The sequence below is a fragment of the Bombyx mandarina genome, chromosome 15, assembly GCF_030267445.1.
Source record: "Bombyx mandarina strain Sakado chromosome 15, ASM3026744v2".
Classification (NCBI taxonomy): Eukaryota; Metazoa; Arthropoda; class Insecta; order Lepidoptera; family Bombycidae; genus Bombyx; species Bombyx mandarina.
The window spans coordinates 15,943,128-15,958,611 of NC_143221.1; the positions used below are offsets into that span (position 1 = coordinate 15,943,128).

Genomic DNA, 15,484 nt, shown 5'->3' on the forward strand with positions numbered 1-15,484 from the left:
GGCAGCACTGTATTTTACATCCAAAAAAAATATGGCGCCCGGTCTTCAACCTGTGCGCCTTTTATGTCTATTTTTCCCCTACCTATTTGCTGATAGCTTAACGGGCTATTTCATCTTTGCGTGAACGAGTATGTGACCTCACGTGCTCAACCTGAAAGAATTTGCTAACACTAGCCCTAACAAGAGCAGCCTGGTAACCTGTGCCAGCTTAATTTAAAAGCATAATAAATATTATCACCGTGCCTCGATATTAACATATTAGTCTATGTAATCATAGTCATGTTAATTTTTAATAAAACCTCACAATTTTTATTCACCTTTATTTACACATATCAAAATAAATTACAACATGCATCCATAATTACAAAAATAATGTAGGTGGATGTTAGGATTTATAAATATTTATTTTAATATTTCCATTGCGATCAGTTAAAATGAAAAAAAAATATCAGAATCTCAAGTGACAGCTGACATTTAAATACATCACTTACCAGTGTTGCTGGTTTCACTTTTGATGTTGCTACTGCTGAAAAACGTTCGATCGATCGACGAAATGCTATTTGTTTTAAGCGACATTTATCTTTGTAATTAAAGGTGCCTTTTATTTGGTCTCAGCGTCAACAGCTCGATGTCTTTAATTGAACTTCAATTAAGTTTACTTTATTCAAATAGCTGAAAAAGTTCTTTTGCTATGATATTTTAATCTTTAAACATATCTCCTGTAATGTTTCAAAAAATGTCGTTTAAACCCAATAGCATGTCACCCCTCGATATTATGATTTAACTTAATTGATTGGGGACAATATAGTGAGTCTATATTACGGTACACTAATAAAAAGAGGCAACACAATAGTAGGTATAGTGGAGCATATTGAATCCCTATTGAATAAACAGAAAGAATCAAGACTTGTATTGGAACATCAGTGTGCTTAGTGAGAGTTATTTAACGTTCTCGATAGCGTAAAAGTTAGCTCATAGTTGTATGGAATGGGATCGTTTGCCTACGTCTGCCGCTAGGGGCGCTGTTTCAACTGCTTACAAAGTTGGGTTAACTTTTACGCTATCAATAACTTTAAAAAACTCGCACTAAGCACACAGGTTTATAAAATTAGTAGCAATTCGACCGTGGCAGTGGTTATGAATTATTAATAACGCACGTATTGTCAACAATACATACCGTATTCCTGTACGGAGAAATAAGAAACTGTATTCAAATTCCACAAATAAAATTATGAATAGTTTCATTAACTAAATACATTCAACCACATATTTTCATTACAAGGTTTTTTTCTGGTTACGCTTTCATTTATATTAATATCGTTGCGTATTCAAAAATGATTTGATTGTTCGACGAGCGAACTAACCCATTGCATTACAGTGCCATTACACTATGATAGAAAATAACAAAACCAATTAACAGTATTAATATTTATATTAATATTAAGTAATATTAATTAAGTAATATTAATATTTTTTTAATTTACTAGCTTTGACTAGTTTTGAATTAACATTATTAAATGCATCGAGCAGTTGCATAATGCAGTTATCATTGCATTTAAACATTTGACAAAAAGAAAAAAAAAAGTTGTTTTGGTATTACAGCGCATCTTTGGCGTACTCATCCAAGAGCTAAGATAGATGGACGAGCTCACAGCCCACCAGGTGTTAAGTGGTTACCGGAGCCCATAGACATCTATGACGTATTTCGATATTATACTGAAAAGCACCCCACGCTTTTTGTGTATTTTTTTTAGTTTTTTTAAACTATTATATTATTTATTTCAATGTATTGTGCTATCGATGAACTCAGATGATTATTATCTGATTTAATTTTTAATCTTATTTTTATGAAAAATTATAATATGGAGTGAAATTAAATGAAATGAGATGAGATGATATGGGATGAAATATAGTCTGAGTAAAATGGTGGTTATTTACCGAGATTTTTTTCCGTGGACTTTTTGGAGGAACCCGAGAAGTTACGTCCAGCGGCTTTGTTTCATTTCCCCACATTTTTGCACTTTCACAGATAGTAAACAATTAATAAACCACCGTTTATTACCCATTTAAACCTGAAGAAACACTAAATAGACAAAATAAAACAAATCACACAACTTCGCTCCTCGCGTTCCCGCCAAAAATTCGCGGATACGTTAAAGACCTTTCAACAACATACAGAGTACAAAATTTTAGGGTCAACAGCCTCTCGGTCAGGGTCACGAGTCTGTCGCTTCACGGCGGCGACGGCTAAAGCTAAAGACGCACTAACGACGGTAGGACCACGTGTGAGTCCGCGCGGGTAGGTACCACCACCCTGCTTATTTCTGCCGTGTAGAAATAATGCGTTTCGGTTTGAAGGGTGGGGCAGCCGTTGTGACTATACTGAGACCTTAGAACTATTTCTCAAGGTGTGTGGCGCATTTACGTTGTAGATGTAGATGGGCTTCAGTAGCCACTTAACACCAGGTGGGCTGTGAGCTCGTCCACACATCTCAGCAAGAAAAAAATTAAAAAATACGTACTCAACTGTATTCACGAACATATCTCTGACACCCTAGGAGCTGATGCACAGATCATTATATTACATATAAAATGCTAATCTACAGATCACACGTACATATGCTAAAAGATCTAATTATAAATACTAAGTTCTTTACGCAACATTTAACAGTCACGTGAAAAGCACCAATCCTTAAATACATTCACACAAAGTTTCTTAACCAGCTAGTTTTATTGAAATCAGCGCCATCTATTGGCAGACAGGAACTTTTAGTTTGACTTTTCTAACCAATTCTATTTAAACTTCTCGTATCGTTAAATCTTATACACCATTTCATTGATTAAGGTCTTTTAAGTTTTACTTTTTAGTCATATTTTTGTAATATAGCGGCCTGTAAGTAATTTCTACTTGTCTTGATTTTATCGATAATTTTTATCGATCTCATCGTACAGCAACACGTAAAATGTATTTATGTTAAAAAAGTGTGTACTTACATCACAACAATTATAAAAAGATGTTAATGTAAAAATATCAAAATACGCGTGTTAAACTTCTAAAAGCACAATTATACAACAACAAGCACAGTTCATATCGTTCACGATTCACACGCGCTTGTACGCCACGAGGGTTCCGTAATTCTTGAACTTGTACACTTTAGGATGAAAAGTCTTCAGGGCCCACCCTTTATAATCGGCCGGGCTGTGCGCCAGCCCGAACACCACGAGCTTGTCGCGTCTCTGACCGCCCCACGCGCGCGCCCTGCCCTATAAGGATTTATTCTTCAGCAAGTACATGTTCCCGTACACGCAACTCTTCGTCGTCAAAAACGGAATATAGAAAGCTCTCAGTATTCTGTTTGATCGTTCCGCATTTAGTATTGATGCGGAGGCCACGACTTCCCAATTGGGGTCCTTGTGGTAAGCCGGTTGGAGCTTCGAAGGCTTGCTCAAGTCCGAATCGACCAGGTAGTGGCACTCCTTAGGCTTGTAGTACGTGCTGTTATCTCCTTTGTTCTGGTCGTTGAGGTACGGGTGAATGAGGCGTGATGCTGTGAAACAAATTATCCATTCAGTGTGCTTAGTGCGAGTTTTTTAACGTTCCCGATAGCGTAAAAGTAACTCAAAGGACAATGACCACATATGTATGGAATTCCGTCTTAAGTTGTAGCACAATAAATCTTTAGTTATCATAGACTACGCTTTATATATTGTCGAATAAAAGTGTTCTTCGCTTCACCGTAATTAACCGGATTTTCAAGTAATTAGACCAAAACGGACCTATAAATAATATTAAGCCCACAAACAAAAGATATTAATTATAGTTTTCATACACCGACTTCTCATTATCAGAGGCTCAAGCATCAACATGATTACAGAATTACAGAAGACTCAAGAGTTCATAAACAAAACATATAATCGTCGTAGCGTAATAAAAGGTTGATTTACTATTAGTCTTAAAATCATAATTCCGGTCCTGTACAAAACATTTCTGTAGTGAATTTGATTGTAAAACAATGAGAAACTATTTCGATGTTATTTTGATTCTACAACATGCAACTTTGCTAGACGACTTTTGGTCATTCTCCTTTGTATGCTGTTGAAACAGCGCCCCTAGCGGCAAACGTAGGCAAACGTTTCAAATCCATACAAATTTGATTTAACTTTTAAGCGAACGAGAACGTTAAAAAACTCGCACTAAGCGCAATGAACATATTTATAACAATTGCACTAGGTGGATCACTGCCCATCTCATGTAACTGAAAGGTGTCCGTAGATGCTACAACGTAAATACAGCTCAACCCATCTTGAGAAAATAGATTTGCTTTGCGGCAGAAATAAGCAAGACAGTGGTACCAACCCGTGTGGGTTCTGACATAATTAATTAAACTTGTATTTACATTGAATGGCCTCAAGTTAGGATATCCTTCTGTGATTGAGTGCCAGAAGCAAACATCAACGTCCAACCCAATATGAATTTTAACAAAGATCCTGAATCCAAACTGCAAGTGGTACATCTGTTGGAGTCACTAACTATTAACATCAAGACTATGACTATAACTATTACAACTAAATGTAAATTGTCCAATAACTAATCCAGTTGAGCTTGTTAGGGGTGTGTATAAATCAATTTCAGTCAACAGAAGTGCAAGGCATTTAATCACAGTACACATTTATCATCTACCTTGCCCGATACAAATTTTCATTTGTCAAAACACTTTTCACTTACCATTCTGTGTGTCAGCGTACGGAGCCGGCATTTGACCATTGAACTCGCTCTGTATAATCCTCATTTTGTATCCTGATGGCAAGTGAAAGCTGGATGGTGAACGATACCACTCTTTACCGTAGCACACTACTTTTTCCGTTTCCGTTGCAGGTAAATTGTGTAGAATCGTCAGTGAACCTTGGTAGTTTGTGTACAACGCCGTTATACGTGACAACCCTAGAGAGGTGAAATATTGTTATATTTTAATAGGGATGCGATAGAAAACTATTAATAAAATCGATATCTTAATTAAGAAACAAAACAAAATTATGACAAATTCTATAATAACTAATACGATTTTAATTATTGAAAGAGAGGCTATGGTTTAAAAATACAATGTTTAAAGTTGCCAGGATTGCAGAACTTTTAGAGTTCAAGGGCACATGGTCTTTTATTTAAATAGATTTTCGGCAACAGCCTTTGTGGCTGACGACACTACATTCTAGTGACTCTTTCCGTATGCAACTGTCTAATTCGCTAAAAAACTAGGTACAATAATCCCCCTTATAACACGGTTCTCTTATAACGCATTTTCATATTACGTGATTTCAGTCCTTCGTGTAACACGAGTATTCCCCATATAACGCGGGGATTTCGCATTATATATATTTCTGTACGGTGAAGTTTATAATGATTTGTACACTTCATAGTTAATTCCGTGTACGTTTGCACATTGTGTCATTTGTGTTGTTAAAAATTAAATTAAATTAATTTATTAAATTTTTGTTCCTAGTCTTTTAATTGTAAAAACATTGGTTGTATTGTACAAATGTATTATATATATATGTTATATTTGTACATAACGCGTTATATGGGGTCATACGAGCGCGTTATGCGAGAATTCACCTACAACGCGTTTCCTATAACGCGGAACCAATCTACCGTCGTGTTATAGAGGGGATTACTGTAGTCAACTCACCAGCCAGTCCAGCCACGCCAACGAACAACACCATGATGGTCCCGGTGTAGGAGAGGTAGTGTCTCTTCTCCCGTTCTCTGCGCCAGCGGAACAGTTCGGTTCCAACTGCGAAGCTCATTTTCTGAACACAGTCCAAGCCTATGGCGCCAGCTAGGATTATCAAACTGTATACCGGGTAGATGAATCTGAAAATTACATTACAAATTTGGTATTCGACGTCGTCGTGGCCTAAAGGATAAGACGTCCGTTGCATTCGTGTTGAGCGATGTACCGGTGTTCGAATCCCGCAGGCGGGTACCAATTTTTCTAATGAAATACGTACTCGACAAATATTGATGATTGACTTCGTGTACATAATAAAAATCGAACCCGCAAAATTATAATTTGCGTAATAACTGGTGGTAGGACCTGCCTATTTCTGCCGTGAAGTAATTCGTTTCGGTTTGAGAGGCAGGGTAGCCGTTGTACTGTTAAAAGTGAGACCTTACAATTTATGTCTTAAGGTGGGTGACGGCATTTACATTATAGACATCTATGGGCTCCGGTAACCATTTAAGATTAGGTGGGCCGTGAGCTCATCCACCCATCCAAGCAAAAAAAACAAAATGCGTGCAATTCACACGTGGTAGAAGTGAAACCTTCCAAAATTAAAATACAATTATCCTAAACGTCTTAAGTATATGTAAAATTTTGTCATTAGTAAATAATTGTAAGGTAGCGCCCTCTGTGAATTGATATTTTAATTTCACGTATAATCCTAAATTAAAATTCACTACAAGAGCTTTCATACACACGTTAGTATTAAAAAATCTCACAGATGGCGCTGTATTAAATAGTATGTATATTTCTGTCTCATTCTTGGCTGGCTTCATCCTACACATTTTTGTATTTGTGTCTCTTACCTGTCGTTTTTTCCGTTGCATCCGGTTTGAAATCACAACGATTCTAAAGAAGTTTTCACTTCAATAAAAAAAAAGTCTGAAATAGGCAGGTGGTTGAACCTATCACTCTGGACATACCTTACCACGAGGATCTCTCACTAAGGTTCTAATATACAGATGACTATTAAGTCGATGTGGACTCACCGTTCTTCCTTATGCGGTTGCAACATAAATATAACGAGCCACAGTCCTAAGGGCATCAAGTCCAACCAGTATGGAGTACAAAACGATGCTCTTGAGGTAGACTTGGACGAGAGAACTGTGCAAGCTAACAGGAGAATTGGACTAGATAAGGCTAACACCTGGAATTATATTAGAGAAATCTAATATACGAAAATATAGTCACTTTTAGCATAAGAGTGAAGGTTTTTGTCATAGTACTATGTAAATGGAATATGTGAAGTGTGAGTAACTCAACGAAGTGTGTTTAATACATTTAGTGATAATTATAATGGAGTATTGTTTTACTACTTTATAAAAAAAAAAGCATAAACACAGTCTCTCACCCAAACAATATTAAAATTCAAGAAACCATTAACAATATAATAAGTCCAGGGTTCAACCCCATAGAGATCCGGCCCATGCTCTGTGAATATATTGTAGGCTACAATGTTCCATGGTGCTATGACTAGCCGTCCGTAATACCAAGCGTCCACCAGTACAGTTGGTACCAGAATGATGATAAGTGAGAGGAAAGACCATGTGAAAAATTCTTTGAGTTTCTGTTTTAGTACTAGCATATCTATCGCTATCGGTATTCCAAGGAGTACAGTGAATGGCCAGCCTGTGGACAAAAGAAGTTTGATAATAGAATATAATCATGAAGAATGAAAGAGAGTCTGCTAGTCTACTTGGTCAGTGGAGAAATGGTTTGAATGTAGTGATTTTGGACTTGTTTATAGTTGATTATGTAAATTACACATACATGACTCTTTCTGGATTTCTTTAATTCTATGATAGCTAAGTAGTAAACTTTTTAACTAAACTTCCTAAAACATAGCTTTCTGTGTATTTCTACCGCAAAACAGTAATGCATTCCTACTTTAATGTAGGAAAAGTATATACAATAGTTAGACTGAGTATATACAATATGACATTAAGTTTTCCAAGTTTATAGCCCAAGATTATGGTATTATTAAAATATAAAAGATTATTTAGCTTGTATGCCCATATTCAGAAATAAAAAGCTTTAAATAGATTATATATACATTCTCCTTTTCTATTTATTTTTGTATCTTACTGAGCAGTGATGTGACAGCAGTCAGGAACACTGCAGATTGGTATCGTTTCCTCCACCAGCATGCAAGTGCTCCACTCACTATGGCATTGCTCCATGCAGAAGGCAGCATCGCAGTACTGGAAGAAAATAATCCAGCCGCCGGTAGCGTCATAGCCAGCCATAGTCTGCCAACATGTACACCAAATTCGTGGCACACAGCCCTGAAAAGTATTAAGTTGTGTTTTTATCATTTGCGGGTAAATGTATATGGCGTACTGTAAAGTATAATACCCCACTAGTCTAAAGAGTCTTCTTCGTTAATTTCATTACACTAAATGTCAATGAATGGTAAAACCCGATTATTTTGATGGCGCAGTAAAATGTCGTTCTTCAGGCAATATAATCAGTTTTTGAGTAAATGTAACAATTTGCCATCATAGTTATTTAAGTAACAAGCAAAAATATTTTTGTAGCTATAAATTAGATTTTAATTTACAAATTTTTACAATTTGTGTCGAGCCGTATACCCCAGCAGAGGGTAAAAAAAGGAAAGAAAGAAAAGAGGATAATTTACAATAACATGACTGGTGAGGGGTTACTTTCACCTTCACCTCTATGAAAAAACATGTTAGCATTATTTTTGCAACAATTTGGTTCATGGCCCAGAAATTGACACATCGTCTTATCGCATTAAAAGTGTACAATTTCCAAAAATATTCGAAATTGAGTTAATATATAGAATCATTTGGTATCACCAGTATTTTTCTCATAAAGACTGTGAAAAGAGCATAGTTTAGTTTTTTTTTAGTTTACTTATATTTTTACTACCATTAACAAAATTAATCCATAATTTTATTTTACTTTAAAAGATAGATAATATAACTGGTAAAAAATTAAAAATAAATGTTGTAAAGATGATTAATATTAAAAATATCACATATTAAACCTTTAAAACATTCTCCTGTAAAATTTATAAGTTTTGAGATTATACAGTTTTAATGCAAGAATACGACATGTTTACTGAAATGTTGAATCTGTTGTGTATTTGCGTATCATGATCCTCCATAGCAGAATATTATTTCAACAAAGACATTATCACACTTACTTGTAAAACATGAATTCAGCTGCAGCTGTGTGAACAGCAAGGCCTATCCTCAACACATAGAAAATGGACACTGGATTTAGTATGTAGGACAGTATTCTCGCTGGCACAGCAAACAAAAACAGTGGCATGTAAGACCTGATTGCATAAACGGGACTGTATTCCCATGTCTGTAGTCCATGACCATACACTGTGGAATATTTTTTAATTTATTACAGGATCTCTCTAGTTTTGATTAAAATGTCAAATTATAAAACTATATAAACAACAGCACATCAGAAGCTTTTGCAGCTTATCTTCACATTTATTTTAATCAATGTATGCCTTATTGTTGGTTTTGTTGTCACAGTCAAAAATAATTAGATAAAATTAGATAAGAGTTATTTGTTTGCCACTGATTTCTCCCTGCCGTCCTCCCTAATTCGCTATCAATGCAATCATGAAATGTTAATTTTTATTTTATTCAAGACAATATGATCTTCCCTGTTACCTGTTCCCTGATACCGCTACTAAAAGATACCAGTACCAGGAACTGAGCCAGACTTTACCTAACATAAATTATTCTATCATAGTAATTCTTTGAAGCAAATTAAGACTGGCATCACACATTAGAGACATTAATGGTCACATTTTTTGGCTCCAATAAATCAAAACTATATTAATTTATAGAAATGAATGAACATACCCAAATAATGCAAAGGTTCCCAATAGTTATATGTCTCATCGCAATCAGAAATATGGTTCCAGATCGCAGATATGATTCTGGCAGTCAGTAATAAACTTAAAGCTGCAGCTCCACCGGGGTATGAGATACTACGGAGATCAGTTGGGGCATTTGTGACAATGTAATCTCTGAAATCATGTAATATAATGAAACCTTTAAATTTGAGAATACATTTTTTCATGAAACATAATTGTTCAGGGACATAAAGTGAACAGCCATTGGAAATTGAGAAATTAAGTTCTTGACAAAAAAATAAAATAAGATGTTATGATAAATCTACACCAAGTTTGGCACCCAACTTGGTGTAGATTTATCTTTATTATATTACAAAAATTGAAATGCTAAAGTGCTCCCTGTTAAAATATGATGATGCTCTGAGGAAATAAATTAATGGTTACAGCAGTTACCTATATACATTGATGCTTCAGACACATTTTCAGTTAAGAACAACACTAAGACTTCTAGAAGTTACTGATGAATAACTACTGATGAGGTCGGATATGTCATACCAATTTAGACAAATTTGAATTCGTTAGTAAATTAATTTTGGCATTTTATAATTTCATAAGGAATCGGAGATGTAGTTTTATTTCACGGAAAACAAACAAAAATACAAAATTTCAAATTTTTTATTTTCAGTTATAAAACAAACGATTTAATATTATTCCATGACTAATTAACGTTAAGAAATGGTCTTTACCTTTGTGCGTAAGCTGGATTCAAGCCAAAATGCGTCCGAAGAAAATATTTGTTTGAAGAGCAAGCAAAAATTATAACCTTTAAAAAAGTGAAAGCTGCGCTTATTAGTTTAAAATAAGAATTTTTTTAAGCCTTGGCGTTAATAGCTGTGTTTAATTTGCACTTCTTACCCTTCGCTAGGTCTCCGTTTTCCTTTGTTGAAACTGGCTGCTCTTTTAGCACCGTTTTTATTGTGAATACTTCTTTGTCGTACGGTCAGCGGCATTGCGGGTTTATTTATTAGTACATTTGCGAAGTTGAAAAAATTCTTCTTTGTTTCATCAAAATAAAAATACTAAAAACTTCGTAGAAAAACACCCCAATTTTCCAATTTTCCATTGAATATAGGGATGAGGCGATTTGTATTTTCGGATCTGATTTGATTGAACAGAAAAGCTCCACTCCTAATCGATTTACTGAATCAATAAATCGATTAGTAGTCGCCGCAGTCAATCTCAAACAGTGAAAAGTAGAGATTAATATACTGTTTCAATGAGTTCTACACAACATTAAAGTAATTTTGAAGTAACTGATTTTTAGGAAAATTCAGTATTTCCTCCTCAATTAAAAAACTACTTCACTTATCTCAGTTGAGAAAAAAAATAGTATCTGGTTTTTTTTGGCAAAAAAGTTATCATTCGGCTCGCGGGTTTGACTTGTGATTAATATCTGCTTATTTTTTTATTTCACTTCTCTTTAGGTATTTTTATTTTTTTATTACCCTTGTAGGCAGACGAGCATACAGCCCACCTGATGGTGAGTAGTTACCGTCGCCCATGGACTTCAGCAATGCCAGGGGCAGAGCTAAGCCGCTGCCTACCGCAAATTAATATTATCTAAAGTTCAACATTTTAGAGAAGAATGTTTACTAAAAAGATCAAAGACAAGACGATAAAAGATAAATCGAACTTTCCAGCGTCGTTTACTGGTGAATCGATTGACATCGCTCTATGGAAAGGCAGAATCGATATTCTGAATAGATCAGGATTTTTTGCTACAGAATAATAAGATGTAGTAAAGACTGGTTACTTAATCTCCATAAAAATTAAAGCTTCATTAATTTATAAGTTACTAGTTGACCCGGCAAACGTAGTTTTGCCATATATGTTATTTCTAGGAAACATTTTTTTAGTTCAATAAAAATAACTATCTTCTATAAGTGTGCGGGGATATATTGATAATCGAAAGCGTTATAAAGAATAAAAATGTGTTAGGTTAATAAAGAAATCTTTATTAAAGTAACGAATATAATGATAGATAATGATTATTTAAAATAATATTATTATTTTAAATTATAATCTTTGATAGCTATCTAAACATCAAAAATAATTATTCATATTTTTACTATCAATTACGGCAGTTGAAAAAAAATTAATCTTTGCACTGGAAATTAATGATAATTTTACGATGACAGTAAAATTAACATGAGAGTTGCACAGAAAAATTAAAATAATAGGTTTTTTTTTTTTTTTTTTTTTTTTATTGCCTTTGTAGGCAGACGGGCATACGGCCCACCTGATGGTGAGTGGTTACCGTCGCCCATGGACTTCAGCAATGCCAGGGGCAGAGCCAAGCCGCTGCCTACCGCTTAATACTCTCCACAAGCCTCGTTTGAAGAAGGACATGTCATAGCGCTCGGGAAACACCGTGGAGGGGAGCTCATTCCATAGCCGGATGGTACGTGGCAAAAAAGATCTCTGGAAACGCACTGTGGATGATCGCAGTGGCTCCAGGTAGTATGGATGAACTCTACTCCGGTGGCGGGCGGTGCGATGGTAAAAACGAGATGCTGGTATCATCTCGAACAATTCCTCAGAGCACTCCCCATGGAACATACGGTACAAAATACAGAGGGAACCGAAGTCCCTCCGCAGACCCAGAGGCTCCAAACGATCCGAGAGAATGGGATTATCGACAATCCGAACGGCCCTCCTCTGTATGGAGTCAAATGGAAGAAGCTGGTATTTGGGAGCCCCAGCCCAGAGATGGGAGCAGTACTCCATGCGAGGCCGAACTTGTGCTTTATAAAGCAAAAGTCTTTGTCCAGGCGTGAAGTACCGCTTCGCTCTGTTGAGGACTCCCAGCATTTTGGACGCCAACTTGGCTTTGCCTTCCAAATGACTCCGAAACTGGACATCGCTCGAAATGTCGACCCCAAGTATCCCGATACTCTCGGAAGGTTGCAGGGATACTCCTTGGAATTGCGGCGCCATGACAAAGGGGTCCTTCTTCGCAGTGAACGCGCAAACTTGTGTCTTTATCGGGTTGAATTGAACCAAGTTCAATTCACCCCATTCGGAGACTCGCCCCAGAGAGTTCTCCACTTCAGACACAAGTTTTGATCGTCTCTCTTGCACCACGCTCCGAGAGAGACTCTGATGGCCGATATATCGCGCATCCCCCGTGCCGTCATCCGCATAGCAATGCATGCCATCAATAGACAGCATGTCATTGATATACAGGATGAAAAGCGTGGGGGAGAGCACCGAGCCTTGTGGAACGCCAGCGTTAATGGTCATGGTATCAGAACAGTCACCGTCTACAACGACCGTGATGCTCCGCCCATCCAAAAAGCTAGCGATCCACTTGCAGAGACCCTCGGGGATTCCGTAAGATGGTAACTTCGATAGAAGTGCCCTATGCCAGACCCTGTCGAAGGCCTTCGCGATATCAAGGCTCACAGCAAGAGCCTCGCCCTTGCTCTCCAAGGCTTCAGCCCACCTGTGAGTAAGGTATACAAGAAGATCGCCAGCTGAGCGACCGTGACGGAAACCGTACTGTCGGTCACTGATCAGCTGGCGATCCTCCAGATACTTCAGGAGTTGTATATTAATTATTCGCTCCATCACCTTGGAAAGCAAGGAAGTTATCGCGATAGGCCTATAGCTCGATGGGTCCGACCGGTCACCCTTCTTGGGGATAGGGTGGACGTGGGCAGTCTTCCATGAAGACGGAACCCTGTTAGTGCAATAAGAGAGGCGATACAAACGCGTTAGCGCAGGCGTCAGCTCAGGGGCGCACGTTTTCAGAACCACTGCAGGGATGCCGTCTGGCCCGCTCGACTTATGGACGTCCAGGAGTCGGAGTTCCCACCTGACTGCACACTGTGTAAAGCAGATCTCCGGCAGGGAACTATCACACCGGAGGATGTTCGGTGGTGTGGCACCCCCGTCGTCCACAGTCGAGTTCGAGGCGAAGAGTTTGACCAGAAGGTCAGCCTTCTCTTTCGCACTATGGGCCAGACTGTCATCGGACTTGCGTAGTGGTGGGAGACTAGACCTGCAAAAGTTACCTTCTGCAGCTTTGGCGAGCGACCAAAAAGCACGGCTCCCAGAGGGATAGCTCTTCAGTCGCTCGCCAATTCTAGCAACGTGCTCCGATTTCGCCCTGGCAATAACCTTCTTGTAGGACCTGGAAGCGGCGTTATATTTCCGCCTTTCCCCTGAGATGTTAGGATCCCGACGTCTCCTGGCATTATCCCATGCCACGTATGCGGACCGCTTGAGGTGTGCAGCATCCCTGCTGGCATTATTATACCAGGGTCTGCTGCGACCCCCAACGGGCACTTCAGAGGAGGGAATAAACAATTCCATCCCCTGGAGCACCACGTCTTTAAGACGGTCCGCACAGACGTCAGGATCAGCAGATGAAAAGCAGAACCGCCCCCATGGGTAGGATGCGTAAAATTCACGCAATCCATCCCAATCTGCTGACATATACCGCCAAACTCTTCGATACCCGGTCGTCGTTCGACGATCAGGACGAGAGAGTGGTACGGCAGCACGAATAAGGCAGTGATCAGACGATCCAAGCGGAGCGTCGACCACCACACTGTATCCGGCCGGATCTGTGGTCAGCAGAAGGTCCAACAAAGAAGGCTCGTGCCCCTCGATATCTGGGACACGGGTGGGCTGTGTCACCAGCTGGGAGAAGCCGTAGGCCAAGGCGAAATCGTAGGCAGTCCGACCCGGGAGGTCAGTGGTTCTGGACCCCAACCACTCTTGGTGGTGAGCGTTAAAGTCTCCAAGAACCACCACCTCCGCAGATGGGTACTGCTCAAGCACGCGGTTAGTCCCCTCTTGCACATGCTCAAACAGAGCTGAACCTGCATCACTGCTGTGGGACCTGTACAGGCACGCGTAGATTCGGCTACGGCCCCCGTGATCTACGCGCAGCCACAAGAGGGACAGGTCCCGTTGTTCGAGGCCCCGAAGACGGCGACAACAGACATCAGCCCGGACGAATACGCACACCCCGGCTTTACGCAGGAAGTTGTGCTCCAATACGTAGCCGGGGTATTCAAGGTATGAGGTATCATCCGGAGCAGATATCTGCGTCTCCGTTAAAAAAAGCAGGGCAGGCTGCGCCGTCTCAAGGTGGTGGTGTACGGCGTCAAGGTTGCTATGTAGGCCCCTGACATTGCTGAAATCCACATTAAATGTGGAATGGGGAGCCGCCTGTAAAACCCTTTTCTTTTTTTTCGACTTCATTAATTAAGTTGTTATATTTCCGGAGAGTAGGATAAGGAGAGGTAGGATGTTAGAGGTGAGATCGAGGCAACACCCGAATGAAGCGCGGAACATAGTACGTGCTCGACCACGGGTTGCGTGAGAGACCGACGCAGGGCATGGAAGGGCCCCCAGTCCACTCTGCGTGCGATCGCCGGGATCCACTCCGGTCTCCGACTCCGGCACGACGACCGCACGACAGAATTTTACACCGGTTGGCGGGACAGCTTCCCGGGGCGGAGTTTAGTAGAGACACCCGGGTTCAGGTCCCCTACTGACCGGCGGGCGGCAGCGGGTACCGTTTCACTGGGTCTCCCTATACCCCCGTCAAACAATCACGCCCCGTGAGTTCGCACGCACGTCTGCTCCGCAAGTTCCAGGCGTCACCAAGACTCACCCACAACAAGGAAGGGGAAAGGGAAGGGATAGAACTGGCTCTCCAACCCACACGCCGGAACACAGCTAGGCTATTTGGCGGCGGACTCTAGTTGGAGGGTGGTCGCCAGCCAGTCGGACTAAGTCCTACCACCGGTTATGTTTTCGGCTCCCGTTTAGCACCACCCAGGGG

At 39.4% G+C, this 15,484-nt stretch overlaps 1 protein-coding gene across 2 annotated transcripts; it reads right to left on the bottom strand.

Annotated features, from left to right (window-relative positions):
• Positions 1 to 306: 306 nt before the first annotated feature.
• Positions 307 to 10,786, bottom strand: Alg9 (alpha-1,2-mannosyltransferase Alg9). Of its 2 annotated transcripts, XM_089733105.1 has the most exons (10): positions 10,540 to 10,786; positions 10,371 to 10,447; positions 9,632 to 9,798; positions 8,950 to 9,136; positions 7,866 to 8,065; positions 7,132 to 7,409; positions 6,770 to 6,927; positions 5,685 to 5,869; positions 4,727 to 4,942; positions 307 to 3,548 (listed from the first exon to the last, which is right to left on the bottom strand). In XM_089733105.1, the coding sequence occupies exons 4-10, from the start codon at positions 9,075 to 9,077 to the stop codon at positions 3,265 to 3,267; spliced, it is 1,449 nt and encodes a 482-aa protein (XP_089589231.1). In that variant the 5' UTR covers positions 9,078 to 9,136; positions 9,632 to 9,798; positions 10,371 to 10,447; positions 10,540 to 10,786; the 3' UTR covers positions 307 to 3,264. The 2 variants fall into 2 exon arrangements, with proteins under 2 accessions (XP_089589231.1, XP_028039919.2); XM_028184118.2 differs by lacking the exon at positions 10,371 to 10,447.
• Between the last annotated feature and the right edge of the window lie 4,698 nt (positions 10,787 to 15,484).

Bases quoted from the DNA above. Each gene is read 5' to 3' on its own strand.
- Alg9 (XM_028184118.2), bottom strand. From the start codon at position 10,634: ATGCCGCTGACCGTACGACAAAGAAGTATTCACAATAAAAACGGTGCT. The intron at 9,137-9,631 runs GTATGTTCATTC...AATATTCCACAG, and splicing joins GGAACCTTTGCATTATTTGG to TGTATGGTCATGGACTACAG. The intron at 3,549-4,726 runs GTAAGTGAAAAG...TTTGTTTCACAG, and splicing joins GTACGCTGACACACAGAATG to CATCACGCCTCATTCACCCG.